This window comes from Zeugodacus cucurbitae, chromosome 4 (genome assembly GCF_028554725.1).
Source record: "Zeugodacus cucurbitae isolate PBARC_wt_2022May chromosome 4, idZeuCucr1.2, whole genome shotgun sequence".
Lineage (NCBI taxonomy): Eukaryota > Metazoa > Arthropoda > Insecta > Diptera > Tephritidae > Zeugodacus > Zeugodacus cucurbitae.
Window position 1 is genome coordinate 23554251 of NC_071669.1, and position 25801 is coordinate 23580051.

A 25801-nucleotide genomic window follows, 5' to 3' on the forward strand; every position below is an offset into this window, starting at 1 on the left:
CAAAAAATCTCACAAATGTCTTAGAAGATTGGGTTGGAATATATCTTTTAAGTCACACACTATTTTAGTAAAACAAAAATATTTTTGTTTTCAATTTTCATATCAAGTTTTTATTTCTTTATTATTTTGGATGTGTTTTCATTAGCGTATTTAATGTTTATTTTTTTGGATAAATATTAAGGTATTCTATGTTGACTTGGGTAACATATACAATTTTATGAAAGTAAATATATATATTATACTAAGGTTAGGGGTATTTTAAGAAATTGTGTAAAGGCGTTAATGTTTTCGGCTGTACTTCATCTCGCTGGCATGTTTTGTATGCAAAAATGTCGACTTAATTAATTTTAGTTTTAATTATTTGTTAATACTTGTATATAATATCTACATACCTTTTATGCACATAAGTTATTTACTATGTAGTTTACTTTAGTTAAGTGTATTCCTCTTACGTCATTTAGTTATCATGTTGACTGCTGATTGTAATCATTACTTAAGTACTTCATTTCAATATAAGTTTATTTCATTTAACTTAAACCTCTTAGTTAACTCCATATGTTATGTTATGTTAAGTTATAGCTAAATAAGCTTGTTTAAAAATTACAACTACAATATTTACTGTTTTTGAATATTTATCAAAGATTATTATTTTTTTAATTTTTTCATTATACTTATTTTACTTAACAGCACATGTTCAACTAAAATCTAGTATTCAAGTTGGCATATAAATATCTTTCTAATATGAATAATAATAAAAATATCGTAGCTTATGGTATACAGACATATGTATCGCAAAATCGTGCTATATCAAGTATATTAGTGAGATAATCGATTCAATAGCCTAAATTTCGTGTCGGTTACAACAACCTATTTACCATGATTTAAAAGCCGTAAAACTTAAAGAGATATCTTTTGGGTAACAATAATAGCACGAAGTCACAATTTTCCATTTTCTCATATCAAAGTTTATGCTCCGATTTCTATAGCTCTGACTGTAATAAGAGAAAATGATGGAAATATGCAAATATTTCTGAACGACATTAGTTATGAGTGGCAGTACGATTCAGATCAACTTCAAAGTTCTGGTATATAGAAAGTAGGCATGGTTGTGAACCGATTTCGCCCATCTTAAAACTTAACTTTTTTTTGGGGCTAAGGAACGAGGTCTTATGAAACAGTTTCACAAAGCTCTAGATTAAAAATAAATGTTTCGAGTATTTATAGACGATATTTCCTAGAATTTCTAAGGTCAAAACATTACAGAGATTTTTTGAACAGCAAAGAACTCGTTATAGCTCAATAAAAGAGAACCATTAGAAATTCATGCAAATCCACCAATGTTTTAAAAAAATTAATGACACAAAAACCCGTTAACTATTTTGAGGTTAGAAAAAAATCCTGATTGATGAGATCAAATAGACCTCGGATTTGGACTCAGCAATCTCAAAAACTCCCGAGTAACGAGTTTCAAGCCGATGAATTTTTCAAAAAAGTGTCCGCTGTATTGGATCCGCAATTTTGAATTTTGAAAAACCCACACCGGATTTGTAATCTGGGACCCCGAAAACTCCCGCTAAGAATTTTTACAAAAGCTGTACGCCGTATTGGTTTTATGGGGTTAAATTAATTTACTTCGGATTCGGATCCAACGACCCCAAAAACATAAAGTACACATAGTAGGGCTGCACATTTTTTTTGGTGGCTGTGTTGGGGATAGTGAATATATCACTTTTTCTGATCTATTCTTCATAACTTTTTTCTTTGGGTAAAATAGTCACGTTTTTTCTCGTCGAGAGAGAACTTTACTGTTCAACTGCCTACTCAGTCCAAAGTAGCACCTGTTGGCAAGAGTGATTCTGCGCTGGATTTCGAGGCTGTCATTGTTGGTGTTGTTGATACTGGTTCCCAGATATATGAAACTATCTACTACTTCAAATTTATGGCTGTCAACAGTGACGTGAGAGCCAAGACGCGAGTGCGCTGACTGTTTGTTTGATGACAAGAGATATTTCGTCTTGTCCTCATTCACCGCCAAGTATGTGAAAAGAAGTACCGATTATTTTAAGAGGTAACATTTTATAAAACAAAGGATAAAAAATTGCTGTTTATTATTTAGTGATTACAAGTTTATATGTTAACATAAAAGCTGTTACACACTGTACAAATTGCTTAATAGAATTGTTTATTGAAAAAATGTAAAAGTAACTTTTTCTGATACGCCATGTAATAATTATACGAACAGAGCTATCAAGTACAAGTAAAACAGAAAATATTTTAGATTTGTAATTTGTCTCATTCATATCAGAATGATATTTGTGCGCCAAACTATATACAATATATCCCTATATATATCTGTGAAATAAGCAGCTTCTTAACTATTCTTCGATGCAACGAAATCCACAATTTATAATACATATATTTTATCATAATAAAAATTGTAAGCTTTATTATTACACTTAATTAAATATAGTACTCGTACTAATTGTAGCTATAAATATGTGTATTTCAATTTATATATGTACTATGTGTTTGTAGCAAAGCCGAAATGTTTTTTGTAGTACTTGTTTTTGTTTTATGTTTAAGTAAAGGCATTTAGTTTTAGAAGAATACTTTAGAATCTCAACCAGCATTTTCATAACTATCTAATGTATCAATGGTGCAGCATAACATCATATTAATTGCATGACAATTATCAACTGTTCACACACATTTCTAATACTTAGCGACATACATGCAACAAATCCAATGCCTTAATGTGTCTGCTTAGTATTAAATATGCAATTTTGCACTTAACACAACATACATACCTACTACTTGACTATGTATTTACGTATCTCTTATTACTTAAACAGTTTCTTGTCTCTGCCACAGCATATGTTCGATTTAATATTACTTGTCATGTTTTTGTATTATTGATATTTTTGTTGCATTTCAGTGCTTCTAGCATTTACTGCTCACTAATTGAGTTAATTTATTGGTTGTCATATTAGAAGGTTTTGTTGGTTTTGGCCTTTTCATTTAATATTTTATATATTTTTTTTTAACTTTAACTATAAATTTAATTCAAAAGATTTACCAATTATCGACTTAATTATTTGAGAAATTATTGTATTTTTCATAAGTTAGTATTATTTTGAAAAATTTATTTTAAAAAAATACCACGTTCAAGTAGACTTTTAATTGGGTAATTTATATGATGTGGTAATTTATATCTTAATTTTTCTCAATTCAACCACACAGTAAAACAATTAACTACGAAATTAGTATTTAATTGACAATAAATTGGTGTAAAGTTTTGCTTTGAACTTAAATGAACCTTCGTGAATCTAAAATCTTCAAATCAATAATAAAACATTACACAAATTTTGATTACTTCCTCTATTATTTTTTTTTTTATTAAAAGGATCTTAGAAGTTCGTATAGTTAAGAGTTATAGCTGTTACCTCGTTTAGTTAGCCTCATCTTCTACATTTAATCAGATTGCAGTCGAAACTTAATTGAATTAATCGGAACATTTAAATATTTCTGTTTGAAGATGAAGTCAATTAACGCATTAAGTACCGAAATAACTCTATAATTACCTCATCAAAAAATACTTAACGATCTCAACGAATTGAGTTAAAGCTTCCAAATAGCTCTTTTTGAACATGGTATAAGCTAAAAACCTCTAAAGTATACAAATACCACATTACTATAAATTTATGAAAATAAATATGGAACAAGAAAGTGATTTTCTTAATTTTTTTTCACATTGAATTTCCAATGCTCAAATTTCCACTGTTGATATTCAATTAACGCCTCATTTTATAATATATTTTTGTTATGGTAAAAAAGTTATAAATACAAGTATTAATCTAAAATGTTTTAAAGTTGAAGCATTTTTTACTTTTTTTATACATTTTATAAATATTTCTTTTCTGATTAAATTCGAAGCTTGAGTAAAGATTGTTAGATAAATAGGCACTTTTAGAGTAGAAATGTTAATTGGAAAAAGCAAATAATATTTCAATGCAAAATATTTGAGAATTAAATAATATTTAATCAATGTATAAATTAATAAGAAATGATAGTGCTTGCTATATATTTGAATTTTATACTTTTAGAAGATTACTGATATATGGTATTCATTTGCAAAATATGTTCATTCATAGAACAGGTTGGAAATATTAATTTCAGATACATTGGATTTTATGAAGATTGTCTGTTCCTTTACCGATACTCAAGAGACACCGTCAGAAAATATACCATTTCAAAAGTGAGTCCAATTACATAGCGATTGTCTGACATAAATTAATAAATCGCTCCACTCTCAAGTGGGCAACTTTCAAATGATTTAAGTAACTTTAAGTTATTCATGGAAAATGTTTACATACTTGACGGATCATTAATAATGCATTCGGTAAACCCATAAGGGCAAGAATAATATTTATGTTCGGGTTTCACTATTGACCGAAAATTGCTGGACAAATTGTAATTCCTAGAGTCGAATACTGTGAATGATTAAGGGAACTGTTGCTATAACGTTCGCTACACCTTTCACCTGTAACAATGCAGTAATTATGAATAAAGAAAACTTTAACATTTTATTATTAATTTTTGTAATAGCCATTTACACACCCAATTGCCTTTTGCACTGCCGGCTACTCAGCTGATCAGCTGCTAAACATTTTTGTTTTTGCTGTTCATAAGCAGTTGGTAAGTTTCATCAGCCCATTGCTATTTTATCAATAGACACAGCCAAATTTACAGCGTGGACAACAATCTACAGCGTTGCATTCCAATTCCAACTCGATTAAAAATTAATGTAGTAAAATAAATGTTTTTGTTTCTATGGTATATCGTTCTAACTCAAGCAATGGTCGGTTAATTGTTCAATTAACTCCAGTGCGAAAATAGGCTATATAGAAATAAGATGTATTTCCTTATTATTGAATTGCCGGAATAAATAAATCATATTCAAATAAGGCTTATACCTGAATAGCTTTTATAAAGGGGTTTACAATAGGACGCTACAGTCCTCTAGTAGACTGATAGGGACAGCAAACGACGCTATATTTTTTCCCGCTCTTTTGACATTTCTCTTTAGTAATTTTTGGCATCATGGAAAGATATACGGTTCAACAACGAGTCGAATTTGTCAAAATTTACAACCGAAATTCGGAGCCAGTCCTTGATTTATTGAAAATCAATTTTGGTGAACATGTTATCTCACGAAATGGGTAAGTCAATTGGCCGCCTCGGTCGTGCGATTTGACGCTGCTAGACTATTTCCTGTGGGGCTACTTCAAGTCTATGGTCGGTGCCAAAGCCAGCGTCGATTGATGAACTTCGTACGAATTTCGAAGGTGAAGTCGGCAGTATTGGCCGATTTATGCTGGAGAACTGGACTTCTGCAAGCTTACCCATGGTGACCATGCAAAAAAATGGAGTTCCATATTTATTTAAAAAACTTTTGCAACGCTCTTACTGAAAACCCCTTTAGTTCTTCTATTTTTAAACCTTAAAAAGCACAACCCTTTAAGAACAGGCCCTGAAAATCTCAAAAATATCAAGAGGGGTTGTCTCTAACTTTATAGGGGTTTTTCTTCACACTATTATTTATTAAATTTAATTAATTAGGAAATTAACCTCACTCTTTTAACTGACTTTGTACTGCCCAAAAAATTTATTTCACAATGGATTGCACTCAAAATTATTTTCGAATGTGGGTGATTTGCGTAACAGAGGAACATAAATAAAAAAGAGAAGAAAATATATCTAATATTAATAAATTTTATGAAATTAATAAATGAATATATTTTAGCAACGTAATAAAGAAACTAAAAAAAAAAATAATAATATTGACTGCTAGATAGTTTTTTTAGTTAAATCGAGCAGCAGTTTCATACACACATATGTATGTATATGCATACAGTTAGGTGTTGATAATGCTATGAGTATTAAAAAGTAGCAAATACTATTTTAAAAAGGCATTTTGTGTAAGTTTTTGAATTACAAATTTTGTTTTTAATTGAAACGCTTTTTACTGTCAGCTCCATTTGTTTGACAAAATGGCATGATTCCAGCATTACTAGGTATCGCAGCCATTCTGCGCTAAGTTTTACACTTTATGATACACTTTTTATCACAACTTTTATTACTAAGTATGTATGTATGTATAAGACGCTTAAAATAGTGCATACGCCTTACACGATTATTTTTTCACATTTATGCATTTAATCTCGATCTTTCAGACCCAATACTCTCCTGAACCCCGACAGTGTTTTGCTGGCACTAGCATTTCCCGTTGCGAACGACGTGTATACATTTGCATTCGCATTCGCTTGCTGATATGTGACGGGAAAATCTGTCGGGGCCAGGAGTAAACCTCACGTCCGCACAAATTTATACACAATCAGAAACACCATAAACGAAATACCCACCAGAATGACAGCGGTAACGACTTTCGCACACGTATTTAGACCCGACTCATTGGGGTTTAGCGGTCGCGAACTGGTACGCGTATGCGAACGCCGCCGTTTCGTGGCGAGACCGCGTGCCAGTGCCGGAAACGCCAACGATTGTGTAAATGTCAGTTTGTGTATAGATTCGCTTAGTGAGTATGGGCCGACCGAACCGCGTGCCGCTGCACGCAACAACACATACTCCAAATCCAATGCATCGAAGAGTGAGTAGCGCGCCGTCATTGTGGAGGAACGACGCCGTTCGTAGCGCGAATCACGTTCACGATCCGATTGCGGCTGCAGCCATGGGTCGGAGACGCGCTGCTGTGAACCGGCACCAGCGCTGGCAGCCAGACATGCTGCCACAGCTGCAGCGGAGGATGAGGAGGAGCCGGCTGCACCGATCACTCCCATGCCACCGCCTAAGCTAACCGCTGCGACGGAGGTCAGCGACGACGTCGTCGACGAAGACGCAGAGCACAAACGCAAATTCGTTGCCAACCCGTTGTCATGGAACTCGGTTGCATCTTCGATGGATGTTTGATCCGGCGATGTTTGTGCGCGTTCCAAAGCGGCAGCGTGTTTCATTCGCAACGCAAAGAGGCGCGCGTGATCAGGATGTAGTAGCGCACTGGATTTGCGTCGATAATTTGCCGCGCCCACACTGATGCTGGCACGCGCACCCGCACGCGCACCGCCCAATGAGAGATTCGGTGAACCCTGTGTTGGCGTTGTGGCGGGTGAGACATTGCAGGAGTTGCTGCCAATACCTAAGCCACCACCGAGCAGTGACGCACCGGGTGGTGGCGGCAGTGCGTTGGGTGAGGGCGACGCTTGCACCGAGTCGATGCCGGAGTCGCCCGCATGCAAAGTATCACAGTAGAGCGAGCTGCGACGCCGTTCGCCTAAGCAGGAGTTGCTGAGCGTTAAATGATTGCCATTACTTAAGTTATTGCTATTGCTGTGATTGTTGTTGCCGATGCCAGAAGTGCCGCTGGTGGTGGTCGTGGTGGTAGTCGAACTGCCAGCAGCAGCGCTATCGCCAGTCGTACTGCTGCTGCCGGCACCGCTACTGCTGCTCGTACTCGTCTCGGCAATAACAGGGAAGATGAAGGATTGTCCATCCGCCTCGCCGCGTGGCGAATCCTAGTGGAAAAGGTAATAATTATTTACACATTATTTGTTCTTGCAACACACTGTTGCTTTACAATTATGTAAATATCGAAGGGTAGTTAGGGTGGTTGGGTGTGTGCAATAAAAAAATGGCCGGAAGTGAGTAATATATGGCCCAAAATGGTGATGAGTCAAAAAATGCTTTAACTCGAAAAAGTATAAAAAACTGTTAAAAATGAGTGAGAAGTGAGGTAGAGTATTGTTGTTAGTGTACTAATTTATTTACGCTTATATACAGTTTTGGGTGCTTTGTTGTTAGTTGGGAGTTTTTAAAATTAATTAAGCTGACCGAATTAATTGCAAATTAAAAATGTATATGTATTGCAAGCAACCAAATTTATTTTAAATAATTGTGCAAAAATCTAGATAATTTATTCGGTTTTATTATTCAAAATAATAGTCATATACAGTCTTTCAAAAAAGTGAAACGACGATTATGAAGAAAATCATTTATTATTTTTTATCAATTGCTGGACTTATAAAATCTAAAACGCCTACGAACAGCTGTTGAATTTTATGAGGACCCATATTGCAATGAATATTTTTATTTAACTTTATTTTTGTCGAGACTTGAACACAGGTTTCTCTTTTCTATGTCTTTAAACAATATTTTCAATTGAAAGTCGTTTAACCTTTAAGATCTTTTGTCTCTGTCTTATACATTTTAATAAAAAATTTCGAATTAGTGGCAACCCTTTCTTCTTTCTTAAACTCGTTAAATTGTTATAAACGTAAAACCATATTTACATACTCTACTAATTCTACTTTGGACTGAGTAGGCTATTGAAAAGTAACGTCCTCTCTCGTCGAACCAAAATCAAACTCTACAAGCCGATCATTATTCCCGTCCTGCTTTATGGTGCAGAAGCTTGGACGATGTCAATATCAGATGAGACGACACTAGGAGTTTTCGAGAGGAAAATTTTGTTCAAGATTTATGGTCCTCAGAACATTGGCAACGGAGAAGTGGCGCGCTATTGACGATTCGGCTATAACTGGCTAAACGGTTGCAACGCCAATCACACACACTAATTCAATGTAAGTTAAAATTAGAAATAGGTGGCAACACCAAAAATTTACAATATTTAAACATTCTCAAAACCATTAAACAAGATTCTATCGAGTGATCCATTTGGAGGTACTTTTTCTAATATACTTTTTTTTTTGACAGATCACGCGTGAGTCGTGTCAAGCCGTCATATTATTTTTGTTCAGTACTGTTTGGCATTTCTTAATGGAAAGACTTACGCCTAAAAAACGTTTAAATATTGTTCAACTTTATTACGAAAATTCAATTTCTGTAAAGAATGTGTTTCACGCGCTTCGCTCAACTTATGGTCAACATAATCGACCTACTGAGTGTATCATTCGCAATACCATCACCCATCTTGAGACCCAGCATTTATTATAGGACGCAGTGAAAAACTATAGGAGCCGTAGCTGAGAGTGTACACGAAGACCGTGGACATTCGTTATGGTAATACTTGACACATTTACGTCGAGATTTTAAATTGAAAGCGTAAAAAATGCAGTTTGTATAAGAACTGAAACCGCTCGACCATCCCAAGCGACATCGCTTCATTTTACGGGCTCTTGCAAAGTTCCAAGAAAATCCTATGTTTTCGAGCCAAATTCTGCTAAGCGATAAGGACCATTTCTGCCTCAATGGGTATGTAAACAAGTAAAATTGTCGCATTTGGACCGAAGAGCAACCTGAAGAGATTCCAGAGTTGGCATTTCATCCAGAAAGAGCAAGGATTTTGTATGGTTTGTGGGTGGAATCATAGGTCCATATTTCTTCAAAATTGATGCCGGTGAGAACTTAACCGTCATTGGCAATCGTTACCGCGCCATGCTAGCCAACTATTTGATGCCTGATATTGAAGCGATCGTGTGATATCACACCGTTACACATTTTCCTGTGGGGATAATCCCGCCTTGGAGCAAAACATCACGCGTGTGAACGAGTCATAGAAAATTGGACTCAACAGATGGACCATCTGAGACGTAGGCCATCATTTGAAAGATATAATCTTAAAAAAATTAATGTCAAAGAATGTTCTTTCGAATGATAATAAATATTACCCATTAAATATGAATTTTCTGTATTTTTTTCTTTAAAGAAGAAGGGAACCACGAAATGGATCACCCAATAATAGCATAATGTTATTGAATTCAAATTATTAAACTTGTTGCAACCTTCCTCAAAAATATTGAACATTTTATGTTTTTTTTTTAACTTAACTTCCTTAGATATAATACTTCGTTAATCTTAACGTCATCAAAACAAATTACACGACAATTTATTCAGTATTTTTCTAGTCATCCTTTGTTGTCGTCGTAGTCATTCTTTCAGTAGTCAGCATCATCAAAACGCCGATAACTTATAAAAATACAGCAGCTGAAAGCCTTAAAAATTGAATATCGAAAGACCTTTGCAAATGTACAATGCTCATGGATCGAGGTTACATATACATATGTACTTCAACTTTTTCCATTTCTTTCGTTTCACTTTTTTTTGCATCGACTATAAAATGTGTATACAACATACTTAAGGGATTTTGTTGTGTAGGGTTTATAGCGAGAAGTAAGGTTAATTCCGATCAATACATTTTAGTAGGAGAGTACTTTTTTCTAGCGACTCAGTTCTATAGTAAAAATTTTTATCAAGTATTAGCTCAATTAAATAGTATCAAATTACAAAATCTGTTATTTTATTAGTAAAAAAGTTTACAAAAACTATGCTATATATTTTAAAAAATTAGCAAATGCGCAAAGTAGGGGCCAAAACCCCCCATTTCGCCTTGTTAGGGGTAGAGGGTATCAAAATAATTTAAAAAACCATGCAATTTACAAATATTAGTTCGAAATAGATTTTTAAGTAGGCAAATTTGTTAGATTGAGTAAAGCAATTAGTTTAAATGCGCACGCCTACCCGTTGACCCTCAGGGCCGCTGTTACGTCGCAACTGCACGAAGCCCTCCTGTCGTAAATGTGGCTACACGAGTACATTATTCGGTTTTTGTTTTTTATTTTTAACCACAACACACCACATCACAAAACCAACGGCAAACCAAGAAGACAACAGAAAGTACAATAGGTATTTGTATAATAGTAAATGTAAGCCACAAAATAATCAACACAACAATAACAGTAACAATGGCACAACAGAAGTACACTATGTAGCCTATAAGTTGTGACTGGAGTAAAAGTGGTGTTGTGTCATGAACCTAACACTAAAGTAAGCTAGAGTTTAACCAAAACTCTTTTACTCTATTTGCTTTTTACCAAACGTCACGTGACTTTAGAATTTCGTACGCCGACATTTGACAGCTTTAAATACACACCTGACTGGGCCACACTTGCAACAGTGGCAGCGAACAAGTCGGCTTGTTGTAGGCCGTGCCATTTTCGGGTCCACCCGGTGCACTCTGCGCTAAGCTGGTGTAGTGCAAATGATTGAAACGTTGTGCGTCATTTGCGGGCTTGGTACGTGTGGGGCTCTCATAGCCGGTCGAATCTTCGGATGATGTTGTTTTTGGTGAACGCCAAAATCTCTTCAGACGCAGTTCGCGTCTTTTTTCTTGTTTCTGAAAGAAAGTTTTCGAAAAAATTGAAAAATAAGTGGTTAAACATGTATTAATAGATTATTTACATATATATCTAAAATCTGAATATTGAAAATAATAAGTAGCATCTTTGATCTTTATCAACTGAGTTTAATATAGAACACTTCCTTAAATATGAGGAAATGTTGGCAGTATTTTGTCAGATATGTATGTATAAATCGTGGACCGTTTCGCTTAGTGGAATCATTTGTCATGGCAATGTCTAATAGCCTTTTCGCACAGCCAAATTAATTTAATACATTAAGATTATAATTGAGAAACTAGTTTTTGCTCTTCGCACAGCCTTCTACTCAATTAATGATCAGCTGTTATACATTTTTGTTTTTGCTGTTCATAAGAAAGTAGAATCATCAGCTGATTGCTATTTTATTGGTGAACACAACCAAATTTCCAACGTGGACAACAACCCGCAGAGTTGCATTCCATTTACAACTTGATTTGTATTCGATTAAAAATAAATTTAGAACAATTAGTTTTATATTTTCTATTGTAAATCGATCTAAATCAGTGCTTTAATCGAGCAATTGTCGGAAAAGCTAAATAAAAATGTAAATCTACTTTAATGTACTTTTAGAATGAAATCAAACAAAAACTAAAATTTAACATTCTTCTGTAATCTAAGCAGCCAAAAAGAAAAAGAATCAAACAAAACTGAACTCCTCAGTTTACGCCAATCAAAATAATTGTCTTAGAATTAACCATAAAATAGATTTGGAAATAATGGTAATAGAACGCTTAAACGTTTGCCAGTTAAATTCTTACAAAAATATAAAATAGATTTATTTCATTGCGGCTTTTATAAAATTGCTTTATTTTCTCAGTACTCCGTCATACCATAAACAAACATACCCTTGTAAATAAACATTCCACTATATGTACATAGGTATACTTATACAACAAGCTGGCTTCCATTTAACAATTTGTGCCAAAACAATGCCATTGTCGAGCGCAATTTTCACTAGTGCATTGTTTCTGGAAAACCATTTACTTTCACGTTTGCTTTCTTTTTTTCTCTGCTCGCTCTTTTTTATGTTTGACTTTTCATGGAGAGTGGCAATTTTGAATTCAATTTCGCGTGTCTTTCAACTTGCTATTTTATTGGTATTTAATTTGGAAAGTGTTGTACCACAAATTCAATTACTGAGGCACCATATTTTTCAATTCATGGCATACCTGTTAAAGTTGTAAGATTGGAGTGGAGGGTGTCTTGACAGCGCAACAGTTAGTAAATTGGATTATAAATGAGAAAGAGAATTCGTTAATAATTTAGGATAATAGCTTGATATATGATATTTTTTTGGTTTTGCTTTTAGATGAACCAATATATGGCTAGAGGATTTTTTTGAGACGTCAAGGGAGATGAGGTACTACGGGTTGAGTATAAATAAACGGAACCGGACAATTGATTTCCATTCATATATGTATGATTCATGATTTATAGGACAAATATAAAAGCGAATGATTCAAACCGAATTTGAGCAAATTAAAATTGATTTCAAAATATAATAATGCTTCACACAATACTGTTGGAATTAACTCAATTTTTTTAACTTTCATAAAGTCTACCATTCCAGTTCTTGTTAATTATTTTTTTCCGATTCCTATTGGGTTCATTAATTATCTACCGCACAGTGTACGCATTTTTCAAACGCCCGCATACAATCCATCATTATCTTCCATCACACTTACCTGCATATTTAGATATTAAATCCTTTTTATTTTGGTTTTTCATCCCCAGTTTTTCTCTTGTTGTGGCAAGAATATCAATCAAAAAGTTGCACAATGAACATCTAATCTGCAAAGATAAATAAAATCAATTAAAAGTGTTTGCAAGATTCTATGGAACCGCATACAACAAGTAGACAAAGCACCAGGCAGTATGCAACGACAAAGTCTGCCGCAAAAAACTTTGCCTATTCACTATTTCTTCAACCTATTTCTTCTTTGGCTTGGAACTCATTTAATTGAAACATATCCCTGCACGCCGCCTCTTACTCATCACTAAGTATGCTTGTGTATTTTGTAGTAACTTGGCAAGATGGCAGCATGAGCTCATCAATCTCACTAATGATCTCAACTGCTTATTCGCCTCGCATTTGCCACCTCACTTACCATGTTTAACACACACTTCCGGGGAGGTGGCAACCATAATACATCAGACTCAGGGATTGCGTTGCGTATTATGCAAGGAAATAAATGCTCTTTTTGTATTTTGCCATGTAATCGTATTGAACGCTTTGATTTATCACCGCTGTGGTGAGGCGTCGCAGCAGTACAGCGACAAATATTTGAAATATTAACAGGTCCCAAGCAACCGTTGTATTCGAAATTGTCACAAGTCATTTTGTTGTAACGAGATGTGATAAAATTCTGTTGCTGGCGTTGCAAATGTATTCTCTTGTGTGAACTTTTTTTAGTTGAAGAATTTATCGGTATATATGGTACATGGTAATAATGTGGAATGATGCAACAACTTGGTAGCCAAATGTTCTGTACTTAATTCCTGACTGTTATAAATTTTTTCAGAGGAAATGCATTTAAATTTAAACAGAGACGTCTTCACAATCATTATAGAGGAGTTTAAGAAGTAAAAAGACGCTAATGTTAATTATGGGGAAAGGTGGGTATCAGAAGTTGAAAATATATTTATTTAAACAAAAAATGCTCTTGCCGTGGACATCATAACTCATTATTGATTCATATAAATTTAATAAACCAAAAATATGTCGATAGCACATGGATAAATCTCGTTATTGAACGAAGGTGAAAAGAATATATTAAAATGACAGATTTGACAGATTTTTAACAAAAAACTCACTTTTTTGGTCAAAATTTTGGCATATATTAGCTCGAACAAATAGTTGTAATAAGAATATGAAAAAAATTCTTTAAAGTTTTACATTCAAACTGACGGTGGCCTGATGATCAGAACTTCCAAAGGGTATATGTATGTATATCTTAGAGTTTTACTCGGATTGATTTGATATTTTTGGATAATATTAATTAATGATATTATGGTTGAAACCGAACAATCATTTTAATACATCATTAAAGTAGTGAAGACATTGGCAGATACTTATCAAAATGTGGCAAGCAAATAAAAGCAAAAGTTTACAATAAAAATTAATAATAAACAATTTTGCTTTTGATTTAAAAATTAATTGTTAACTTTTCTAAAAATAGCAAGTTGAAATTATGCAAATTTTTTTGGCATACTCCACATACAGGTGTGGTTGCGGCTTTTAAGATAATGACAGATGACTCCATGACCAATTAATCAATTTAGATCTGACAAGATTGCTTAGAGTGCTCTATCTACTCCCATCCCAATAAATCATTTATCATTCACTGTTGCATTTACACTGCAGTAAATAAGGGAGGCATTTAGCCTCAAAGCTTTAGATCCGCAATATAGATTTCGTAGCAGTTTTGGAACTAGTGCAAGACGGAGTTAGATCGGGGCAGTTGTGGTGAAATTGCTGTCAGCTGCTCTGAGTTGGGTTGTCTCTTTCTTGTCTTGTTTGTGTTTGAGTAGTCATAAATCAACTCCATTAAACTATTAAAGTTAAGAACACATTATTTCATAAAATTCTAGGTTTCATTATTAAAAAAGATAGTTGAAAACTTTATGTGGGATTAATTAAAAAACCAATGCCATCTCTGATTGAACTCACTTGATTTACGTAGGCATATGGCTCTTACGAATTTATAAACTCCTATACACTCACTATAAATCTTTATTTAGGAGTTTCTAAATGTCTGACTACAAATAGAATTGTCAACTGTCAACAACAATGTATTGAGGGAAATATTACTATACGATTTCTAAGCTGTGATATATAAATATAGTATATAATTTTAATTCTATTTAAATTATTTTAATGGCTACCACAGAGATCCGAACTAAACTTTGGCAGTACTTTCGGCTTTTTATCGTTCTAAAATTGTCTGTGTTCTGTTTCTGTGTTCTTTCGTTTAATTTTGCAATTTGCGAGTGCAATAAATGTCACTTGCAAATGTTAAACACAATTAATTATCCAAATGCGAGAAGAACCGGAAAACTTTCGTTATCAATAATTGGAAGCAGTGCATTTGTGCAACATATAACTGTTAATATTTCGCTGTGGTAGTGAGTGGCAAGAGGTTCGTAAGAACTTTTTATGAATATTAAAAAATAAAATAATTGAATGTTTTATTTTTTGGTTTTCTGTATAGTTGTACGTTATTTTAAATTTTATGTACGATGTCAGTACTTTCACTTAATAGAAAAGTGATAGCAATAAATGTCAAAGCGCCAAATTCGTTTATGACATGGAAAAGCACTATAAAACTGCAGTTTGTACATAGATGCTTATAAAGTTTGCAGAAATCTACAGTAGCTAGTTGACAGTAATAACTAAATTTGCTGGATTTTGTGCAAGGTTTTATAGCATACGAGTTGATATTCCAATATTTGGTGATATGTTCAAATCTCTGTAATCATAAGATGGCAATGGCTTTCAGTACAATAAATTATTGAAGAAAGAGAGTCAAAAAAGTAAATTTTATTCATTATGGTACACAGATTAAAAAATATGTGTCGTTACGGAGCATGTAAGTATGAAATAAATAAGAAACTATAATACATTAATATTCCTTGCAGTTAAACAGCATACAGGAAATGTCTCAATTTGAAGCTAGATAGACTAAAAGGCATACTTTTCCGAATTCTATAATGATTGCCTATTGACCTTGCTGGTCTGATTTCCATAATCTAACCAGACTTATTAAGTCTATAACTTTGCTTCCGCGGTTTTTTTTTTTTGTAAATTAGGTTTTTTTTTATAAAAATGGTTACAAATGTCGAGGAGCCTCAGCCGCACATTTCTAGGAATTAAAAAAGAAAAGCAAAATTTCCCGCAAATGTCGAGAATTCGGCTCAAAAAGTGACATTTTCAGTTGAGAATAAGTTTGGGATGCAAACAGATCTCTACAAATATTTTGTTGGGTTAATGTTTAATTTAATCGACCAGTACCGTAGAGACATCTATTGGAAAACGGAAGCAAAGTTGATGACCTAATATTTGTGCCAAACACTTGAACTGCTATGAAACTGATATATTTGTGAATTATTGTCAAGTTAGAGGGTAACCCCTTTAACCACTTTCTTGGGATTGAGTTGAGAAGCTTACTTTTTTGTTAGATAGGAAATCTTTTTAAGAATATTCGTAAGAAAGTTAGTCGATCAAAATGATTTGCCAAACAGTTCTCAATATATGAGTGAGAAAAGTTAACTTGAATGTTGAAAGAAATGTTGGTTTAGTCTCTTTCACAAAACCGCATTACGGCTTTTGTCAATGATTGAAAAACGCATTTATTGATAATATGGTGTGCAATCATGATTATTGTATGTCCCAATCATAGATGAATAATTGCGTTAATTGTTACTCCATGTTGAGTATAGTTTAATAGATTATTGTGTTTTAAGATGACACAATAAGTTTATGTGCTCCATTAGTAAATAAGTAATAGGTAAATTATTTATTTTAAATCTACAGATTGGTCATTTTTATTTGTCTTTAGGAAGTTAAGACGTAAGCTGATTTGATTGCATTTATGTTTTGTAACAACTGTGTTCCGGCTCTTCGTTTCGTCTTAAATTAATATATTATAGACTGAAGGTGGCAAAAATTGTTTCAAAATTTTAATTTAATTTTTCTGAGTTTTAATTTGTATCCATTTAAAACGAAGTTAGGACAACATTGGAATTTACAGATATTCCAACTCACTGTTCACCTTTGACTTTACTATTTCATATTTATGTCATTATATTTATCACTTCTTATGTCTGCCATATAGCTTGTTTATAGTATGATCTACAAAATATTCGTCTGTACTGCATTCGACGCTAAAAAAATTGATGTTCAGTCGCTCTTAAGATTGAACGTGTGTATGTCTCAATGAACTCGCTGCAAAAATGCACACCAAATTACTTCTGCTTGAGAAGATTTTCTTCGTCACTAGCAAATGCGACTTTAGCTTCCAGAGCAGATGCCGTCATATCCAATTATAGTGTATACATTTAGCTGTGTTTATACATTTTTGTGAGTTTCAAGTGCAGTTGCTGAGAGCGGCACAATAATTTCAATTCACTAATGCACATAGTACACATAGCTGCTGCAGCTGCTTCCAAAGAAAATGACAAAAATGGCAGCGAATGCTGAATAGCATTAAAAGTGAAAGAATTTACGAAAAGACAACAATAAACAATACAAAAAGGAATGTTGAAAGCAATGTGCATTGTATGTGTATATGGAATAGGTGATGCTTTTAGCAGTTAATAATGCAAATTTCCAAGAAATGGCAAATGGAGTTTTGATTTAATTACGAAATGCAACTAAAACTTAGCTAATGAGTACTGATAGTACTGTTATGTAAAATATTTCATTTAGTATACCTTTCAGAAGCCACTCATCCTTATAATACCATATTAAATAAAAATATTGTGCAATAAAATGTTTAATAACTACAACAAGCACACCCACACAATAATTAATTGCTTACTAATTTCACAATTTAACAACTTACTACGAAATCACGTTCTATATTACGGCACATTTACACTCCACTTAGCATACTTAGCTTACATATATACATGAACAATAAGCCCTTGCTATTTTTGAATTTGCATTGCTGTGGAACTAAATAAAATTCCTACGTGCATTGAGTAGCTTGTTGAGTCCAACTTACTTGTGTATTAACACTTCCTAACCACACCTATGCAACTCAACTCACGAACGCACGCACACGCGCACGTGCAGCAGCTGCTCACTTTACATGTACGAGTTGTTAAAGTGTAAGCGAGTGTAATAAGCGAACAAAAGATCAAAAGTTTATTGCGTGTCTTTTGCAGTTCTGCTGCTTTCCATATTTTATTTTCATCCAGTGCCAATGTTACTCATACGCAGCATGGCACACATGTGAGTAGTTGACATATTATACTAAGGCGGTTTATGAAAATTTTACGATCCAAGTTCAATATTGTGTCGTATGTGTGTTAAAATAAAAATACAAAATTACTGCTGCAAGCACATTTTATTTCGCCTTCACATTTCCTTCAATCTACTTTGGCTACAATGTGCTTGTGTCATACCCTTGGAATTGTCATTGCCATTGCCATGGCTGTTATGCAGCCTTGTCAATAAACTATAAACGCCTTGAACGAACACAACTAACACATACGAATGACAACATCGATTGACAGCGAATGCGACAACTCACAAAACCGCACACCTGCCTCGGTTATACATACACACACATGCATATTAATGCACGTGTTTGGCGTTTTTGGCGCAGGAAATGGAAAAAGTGCAGTCACTTGGCTGACTTCAGCAGTAAAAGAAGTAAAAGAATAGTCACTATAACTATATGTGCTTTTGTGCTAATTCGCTAGGGACTAAGAATAAGAGTAGATATAAGAGACGATAGTGTGCAACACGCAAGGCTGAGTAAGTGCAAGACTTGATGCGTATGCACATAAAGACACTGACTATCGACTTTTTTTTTAATAGAGCCGTTAAATACTCATTAATAATGCAGCACATTTCGAAGGCAGGTGTATTGCTGAGAGGTGTTGGCTTACAATTATGTGCTATACACTTGCGTTTCATGTACTTTTATCACTTGAAAGCAAAATAAAGAAAATAATTATGTAGTACAATGCTTGTATATATATACATATTATATATAAAAATATATATACATCTTTGTAGTTGTATATCGATTTAGCGAATCTAATCTTGCAACTCATTTCAATGCCTTTCAAAATGATTTGTAATTGAAAGTAGGAGATAAAATGGGTGGGTGAGAAAACAAGCTACGCTAATACGAACATTGAAATCAAGATTAGTCAAAATAGAGTTGTCATATATTGCATTTTTTTATCAAAGTCAATTTTTGATATAAAAATAGAGTACTGAAAGCTTTTATTTAATCGTAAAGCTTCTATCCATCGAAAACCTGTGACACTGACCAAAAGTATCGGAAAAAGAAAATGAAGATATCCTTGGGGTAAGCTTCAACTTAAAAACATTTGGAACAAAACACTAAAACTGATCATACTAAATTGTCTTCTAATTTAAGATAATTAGGAAAGCTTATTGGAAAGTTAATAGTCCTTAAATGTAGATACATTTTAGAAGTCTTGATTACTAATTTGTTTATTTATGTAAGACCGGAAGCGGTCATTGGTGCGCTAGACGATTTTGGGGTAGAAGCGAACCTTAAGCATCTCATCTACAGTCTGCTCAGCGACAGAACTGTCATTGCGGAGTGGGGAAGCGCAAACGCGCTCCGGACTGAAAATAGGGGTACCCCGCAAGGTGGCGTTTTCTCCCCTTTGCTCTGGATCCTGGTAGTGAACGACCTACTGGTGACGGCTTATGCTGATAATGTAGCCCTTTTGGTCAAAGGAAAATTCCTTAACACCTAGAAGTGGTAACCCGCTGGGCACATAAAACGGAACTCGTCTTATTCACAAGAAGATACAAAATTCCAAATGCCACTCTCCCCTCATTGGGAGACTCCAGTCTGCAACCTGCGGACAAGGTGAAATATCTGGGGCTTATTCTTGATAGGAAGCTCTCATGGAAGCCAAACATTGAGGAGAGGGTTAGAAATGCAGCGGTAGCTCTTTACTGCTGTAGAGGGGCTATTGGAAAAAGGTGGGGCCTCTCACCTTAAGTGGTTCTATGGTTGTATGAGACCATTATTAAACCTATAATGTTCTATGGCGTTATCGTCAGGCGGAGCGCTAAGAACAAAACCAACAATGGCTCTAAATGCCATCTTACACGTCGCACCTGTTGATATTGCCGGTAGGTGCGCCGGTAGAGACACTGGGGTCGGTTCGATTGCTTCCTTGACTACTAGGACCACTGCACCGCGCAACCGTCCCCTATACGTTTCTTCTCTGCGCACGTACCTACGAGGGATATGTGGGAAGGAAGAAGTCAATGGAGGAGGAGGTTGAAACACCTCGGAAGGCCCCTTTTTGGCGATACTAGCGAATTAGCTAGAGTCGACATTAGCTGTCTTAAGAAAATTGTAACGGATTCCAAGCGTCTTGCTGAATCTTAAAGGTTGTTGATCCATAGGGAGTTTTATTGGTATCACAATGGACAGCGCCAGGCTGTCTAAGTGAGATTTTTTGTTTTTGCAGAGATCTGTCTACAAACCAAATCTAACCTAACCCAATTTTTTATTTAAAAATGAGATTCTAAACATCGATTAATTCTTAGTTTTAATTACCTAGGTACCTTTAATTGCAAATTTTAATCGGTTTTATGAAAAGAAAACGTGTGGATCACGTCTACGAAGAAAAAAATATTAACAAGTAAAGAAAGGCTAAGTTCGGGTGCCGAACATTTTATACTCTCGCAATTTATTTATTTAATTTTATTAATTTAACAAACAATTTGACCCAATTATTCGGCATATATATGGTATAAAGTCCACTGAAAGTTTGAAAACCCTAATATTAGGTATATGGGAGCTAGGGGAAGTTGTGATCCGATTTCACTCATTGCACGGATACATATTATTAGAAGAAAAATATTCCCTCTGAATTTCTTCAAAATATCTGAGAGACTTACTTATTTTATCGGTAAAAAATTAATTCAAAGTTCTGTTCCGATATCTTCACTAGTGTTTACTTTATATATTGTAAAGTAAACGATTCAGATCGTCTTCAAAGTTCTGGTATATGGAAAGTAGGCGTGGTTGTGATCCGATTTGGATTATTTTCACAACATATCATTGGGTAGCCAGGAAGATATTATGAAACCAATTTTATTGAAATTGGTTGAGTAGTTTCGGAGATGTGGTTTTTGATCCATAAGTGGGGGGAACCACGCCCATTTAAAATTTTGTATTCAATTTTGAGTGCAGCTCTTCTGTATCATTATTATAATGAAATTTAAATCAGCTTCTGAAAAAATTGTGTATTAATGAAAACTTCTATAACTCGAAGTCTGTCTCTAACTCATATATACCTGTGATGATATTGGAAAAAACTTCAAAAAATAAAAATTCGAGGAGTGGCTCATCTGTGTGACTCAAAACCGGATTAATACTTTTCTAAGGCCCAGATATCGAACGTTAAGACCTCAATGTTTTGACTAATTCTTACGGAGAATATTAGTAATTGTGTAATTTATTCTAAGGAAAATTCTAATGAGATTGGTTTCTTGTAATAGTGTGCCTTTGTGCCAAAATTTAGTAAAACCGGGTCAATACTTCCTCTATCCCCCATATACCTGATATAAGGATTTTCAAACTTCCGGTGGGCATTATACTATATATCGGTTAATATGAGCGATATCTTATAAAAATTAACTGAGCGTACAATGTCTACATTGTAGCTTGGTGGCGATATTGAATGAAATCGGTCCAGGGGTTAACCCAACTTCATGTTGAATATACGAGACGAATTGTGTATTATTTTAACAAAATTAAATAAATAAATTGCGAGAGTATAAAATATGCGATTACTCCCAAACTTAGCCCTTCCTTACTTCTTATTTGACAATTTCTTCAACAGTTGTGACGTTAAAATTGTCTCCAAATCCGAAAGATATCACACCTTTAAATATTTAAAATTTAATATAACACACTATTTCTACTCCTCACTGTCTATATATCCCCTAAAGACATTCTCAGTTTCATATATCCAAGAATTTCTATTCAAATTTACACACAATTTCACATATTTTTATTTATTTTGCTTTTCGCCTCACTTGGTCTTCGGATTAACATATCAAAACGCCTGCTACGGCATAGCAATAATGACCGTTTTATTTGCGCTTTTCCTTTTTCTGCTGACATCTCATTTAACCATTTTCCCCTCACTGCGCTGTTTTTATGCGCCGTTTACTTGAATATGCCGCCTTTCACTGGTTGGGAGATCGAGTTCATCGCATTTCATTTCACAGCACGTAGCGTGGCTATTGATCACGTGTTTGGAATTTAAGTAACAGCCGAGTGCCCAGTTGAACGTAAAAACCGCTATTTACATGAAACATTGATCTGCCACCCCGTGCATTCACGCGCCCCGCCCCGCCATGTTTAACTGTGTGCCATTTTTCTGGCGACAAAGTTGACAGTTGACAGCTGCACCATTTTTCATCGCTTCAAATATTTGAAGACCGGCAGTGTCGTCACTGTCGCCACAAGTTTTTCACTCAAACATATTACGTGCCGTCGAACTTGGTGTTTATGTGTATGTGCTCTTTGCAAATGTGTGTCTGTATGTATGTGTGGACATGTTAATCATCTGAGTTTTTTCTCAACTTTTTACGATTCTAATCATTTCGTTTCACATGTCTGCACTTAAATTAAATTCCGTTATGACATTACTCGAGTGCGGTTATGCGTGTTCTGCGCTTTTTAAGTCTTCTTTATCCCTCTCCGCATAGTGGTAGATTGTAATAATTCTATTGCGCCTAAAATGCTGCCACAAAGTGTTTAGCTTTTAATATTCACGAGTTAAAAGCATTAAAAACAGTTACGTGTGTGAGCATTTCCAGCAATGTCCTTGAAATGTGTTACAAGTATCTAGCTGACAACAGAGTTTGGCCACTAATTATATAGAAAGATTTATCTTAAGCATTTCCATATCATTTCTGTATGTAAATATTATAGTTGAAATTTTAGTTTTCCAGTTTTCGGCATTTAAAAGTGTCAAGCATCAATTTAATTTATTCAACGGCATGCAACATGAGATATCCATAACCCTGGAGGGTGATTTATGAATGTTTGCATAGTACAGACATACATACATAAATATGTTCACATTTGTCTGTTGATTTTTAAAATGTATCAAGCCCCTCTGAGTTTGTGTGTGTACGTTGTTATTGGTGGTGTTAGTGGTTAAACTGATTTTTGATTTCACTGTAGAATATATATATTTGAGCTCATATATATAAGTAAATGGGAACAGATTTGCTGATACGTAAATATTGTATACTTGGGAGGAAAGTGTAAAATATAAAATGAGGTTCCATAATTTTTGTAAAATTCAAGTGAGTCTCTTCATCATTTTTGGTTTTCGCAAATCTTTATATATGTAAGTGGATATAAATTTGAGATGGTATGGTATTTGATACGGTAACTTTAAAGCTATATACATCGCAATTACCTTATTTAATATGGATATTGGTTAAATTATACGATACTCCTTAAATTATTTCTTGTTATTTTTGAGCTTTCAGTATTCGAAAATATATTTATGCAATTATGCATATGAAAGACAAGGTTTTGTCGAATTTGGCGTTTCTAGTATAAAGAAAAATTTCGATTTTGATTTATTTTTTAGTTAATAATCATTTTTGATTTTTCCTATACTTTGAGCGACAATCCTATCCCTTTTATACTACGTTCGGACCGAAATTGAAAACATGTTTTCATTGAAAAAATGGGTTTTTGTTCGAAAACTTTTGTTTTCATCCATGCAAAATCTGTCAAACGAAATCACAGTTTTCGCTGAAAACTTCTTGAAAACTTACAATCCACTCATTATAATCGATGTCTGCTCTAGTTTAGTCGATATTATTGGAAGACATGTTTTGCCATTTATAAATTGTCATTTGATATTGTAAACAAATTCCACTAGTTTGTCAAAATTATGGAGAAACAGAAATAAAAAGAAGAAAGGAAGGGCTAAGTTCGCGTGTGATTGAACATTTTATACTCTCGAAATGTATTTTTTTATTTTCTTTTCTTTTCTCGAATGGTGACATTTTATATTTCAACATTATACACATGCTGCATTACCTTTTTGAATGTGCTCCATTTTTTACATGACTAAAGAACAAAAAAAAAAAAATGTCACCCTATTATGCTGGTCATCTCTCACTGACAATTTGGTAACTAGTGTACAGAGCAGATTAAATTAAAAATTTTTTTGAGAAAAAAGCGCTTTAAAATTACATGCAACTCGACTCATGTATTGGGCACAAAGTCCACTAGAAAACAAAAATCATTATATGAAAGATGGTGTAATTCCTGAAGTTTCATTAATATACGGATTGTACGGATAGACGGATTTTAACTCGTCTCGTCATCCTGATCATTTTGATATTTATAACCCTATATCGTTTAGTTTTATGACTTATAAAACATGAGAACAAAACTTTGATACTTTCTTAGCAACACATTGCAGGAGTATAAAAATGCTCAAATGTAATCAAACAAATAAATTTGTGAATTGTCAATGAAAACGCATCGAAAACACAAAATGTCGGTCAGAACGACTTTGGTTCCACAATCCACAAATTGTGTTTTCAAGAGGTTTTCAATGTCGGTCCGAACGTAGTATTAGATATTATAATAGGTTATGGGTAGTGCTCAGCGGTTAATCTTTGGTGGTCGAGGAACGACTCTTACTTGGGCTCAATTTTTGACAATATATTACCAGGTAAAACTTCGGATATGTTCTGATTTTACCATTTTACTATATTTATGTATACAAATATGTTATGTTTGTAATTAGTAATGATATTACTCTTCACACTTACACTTAATTTTATACTGGAGTGGCGTGCTACCTACTAGAAATTTAGATAATATTAGATATTATATCGATTTTTAGAAATATACGAAATTCTTATAATGTCAGCAAATACACAGATCTCAAAATACACCGCATACATCTGAACCTAATGAAACCAGATGGCTCACTAGAAATACATAACCTTTCCGGTCGTATTATATTGGTGTTTGTGTAGTGACAGAAAACTTTCCCCGAGTACTTTGTTGAATGCTACCGAATTTACAATTTTTGGCTGAAATCTGAAAAACTGGATCCGTTTCGATTTCCTAAACCCAACTGTCGCGACTTCAGTTCATTCGATCGCTTTATCAACTATACTGTTTTGGAAAACCAAAATAATTGTTTATGCCATATATAACAGTTTTTGGCGATAAAACCTGCTTTAAAATAATCACCCAACCCGTTGCTCTAGTTTTTATTAGGATCCTTGATATAAAGCATATTCATGCCTTGACTAAAGTTATTCTAAAAGGCCGAGATCTCTTACCAGCATTTCGGCTATAGTGGGCTGAATGTTATCTTCGAGATCCTCGAATATTGCCGGTTGATTGGTGTAAGTCTTTGATTTAACAAACCCCCGGAGAAAGTAATCTAGAGAAGCTGATTTTTCCGTGAAAAAAAATTTGACACACATGCGTAGACAATCATGGCCGCTACAAGCTGTCAAAATCACATCATCCCTATTGGCAGACGCTGTTTAAAAACGAGATCAATTTGATGACTGTATAAGTCCTAATAAAACTACTTGCCTACTGCTTGGGTTTCTATCCACGAATGCTGGGGACCTCATATTTGGTCTTATTACATTTAATATTTGAAGATCAATATTGAAAAACATTCATCAAAATTCTCCCTACCTTCCTAAGGCCTTTTAATTTGTGGTAGAGCTTAATCATTTAGTTATGATTATCTATTACCTCTTACCTCTCACTCAAAGTATGTGTATTTATTTACTCAAAGCCATTTAA

At 34.1% G+C, this 25801-nt stretch overlaps 1 protein-coding gene across 1 annotated transcript in view; it reads right to left on the reverse strand.

Annotated features, from left to right (window-relative positions):
• Nucleotides 1-440: 440 nt before the first annotated feature.
• LOC105214763 (uncharacterized protein DDB_G0271670) overlaps nucleotides 441-25801 on the reverse strand; it is an 80640-nt gene continuing 55279 nt past the window's right edge. The window contains exons 2-4 of the mRNA XM_011188369.3: nucleotides 12935-13040; nucleotides 10964-11206; nucleotides 441-7589 (exon numbers count right to left, since the gene is read on the reverse strand). Coding sequence (XP_011186671.2) covers nucleotides 6369-7589; nucleotides 10964-11206; nucleotides 12935-12940 — 1470 coding nt within the window. The 5' untranslated portion in view covers nucleotides 12941-13040 and the 3' untranslated portion in view covers nucleotides 441-6368. The remainder of the gene's footprint in view (nucleotides 7590-10963; nucleotides 11207-12934; nucleotides 13041-25801) is intronic.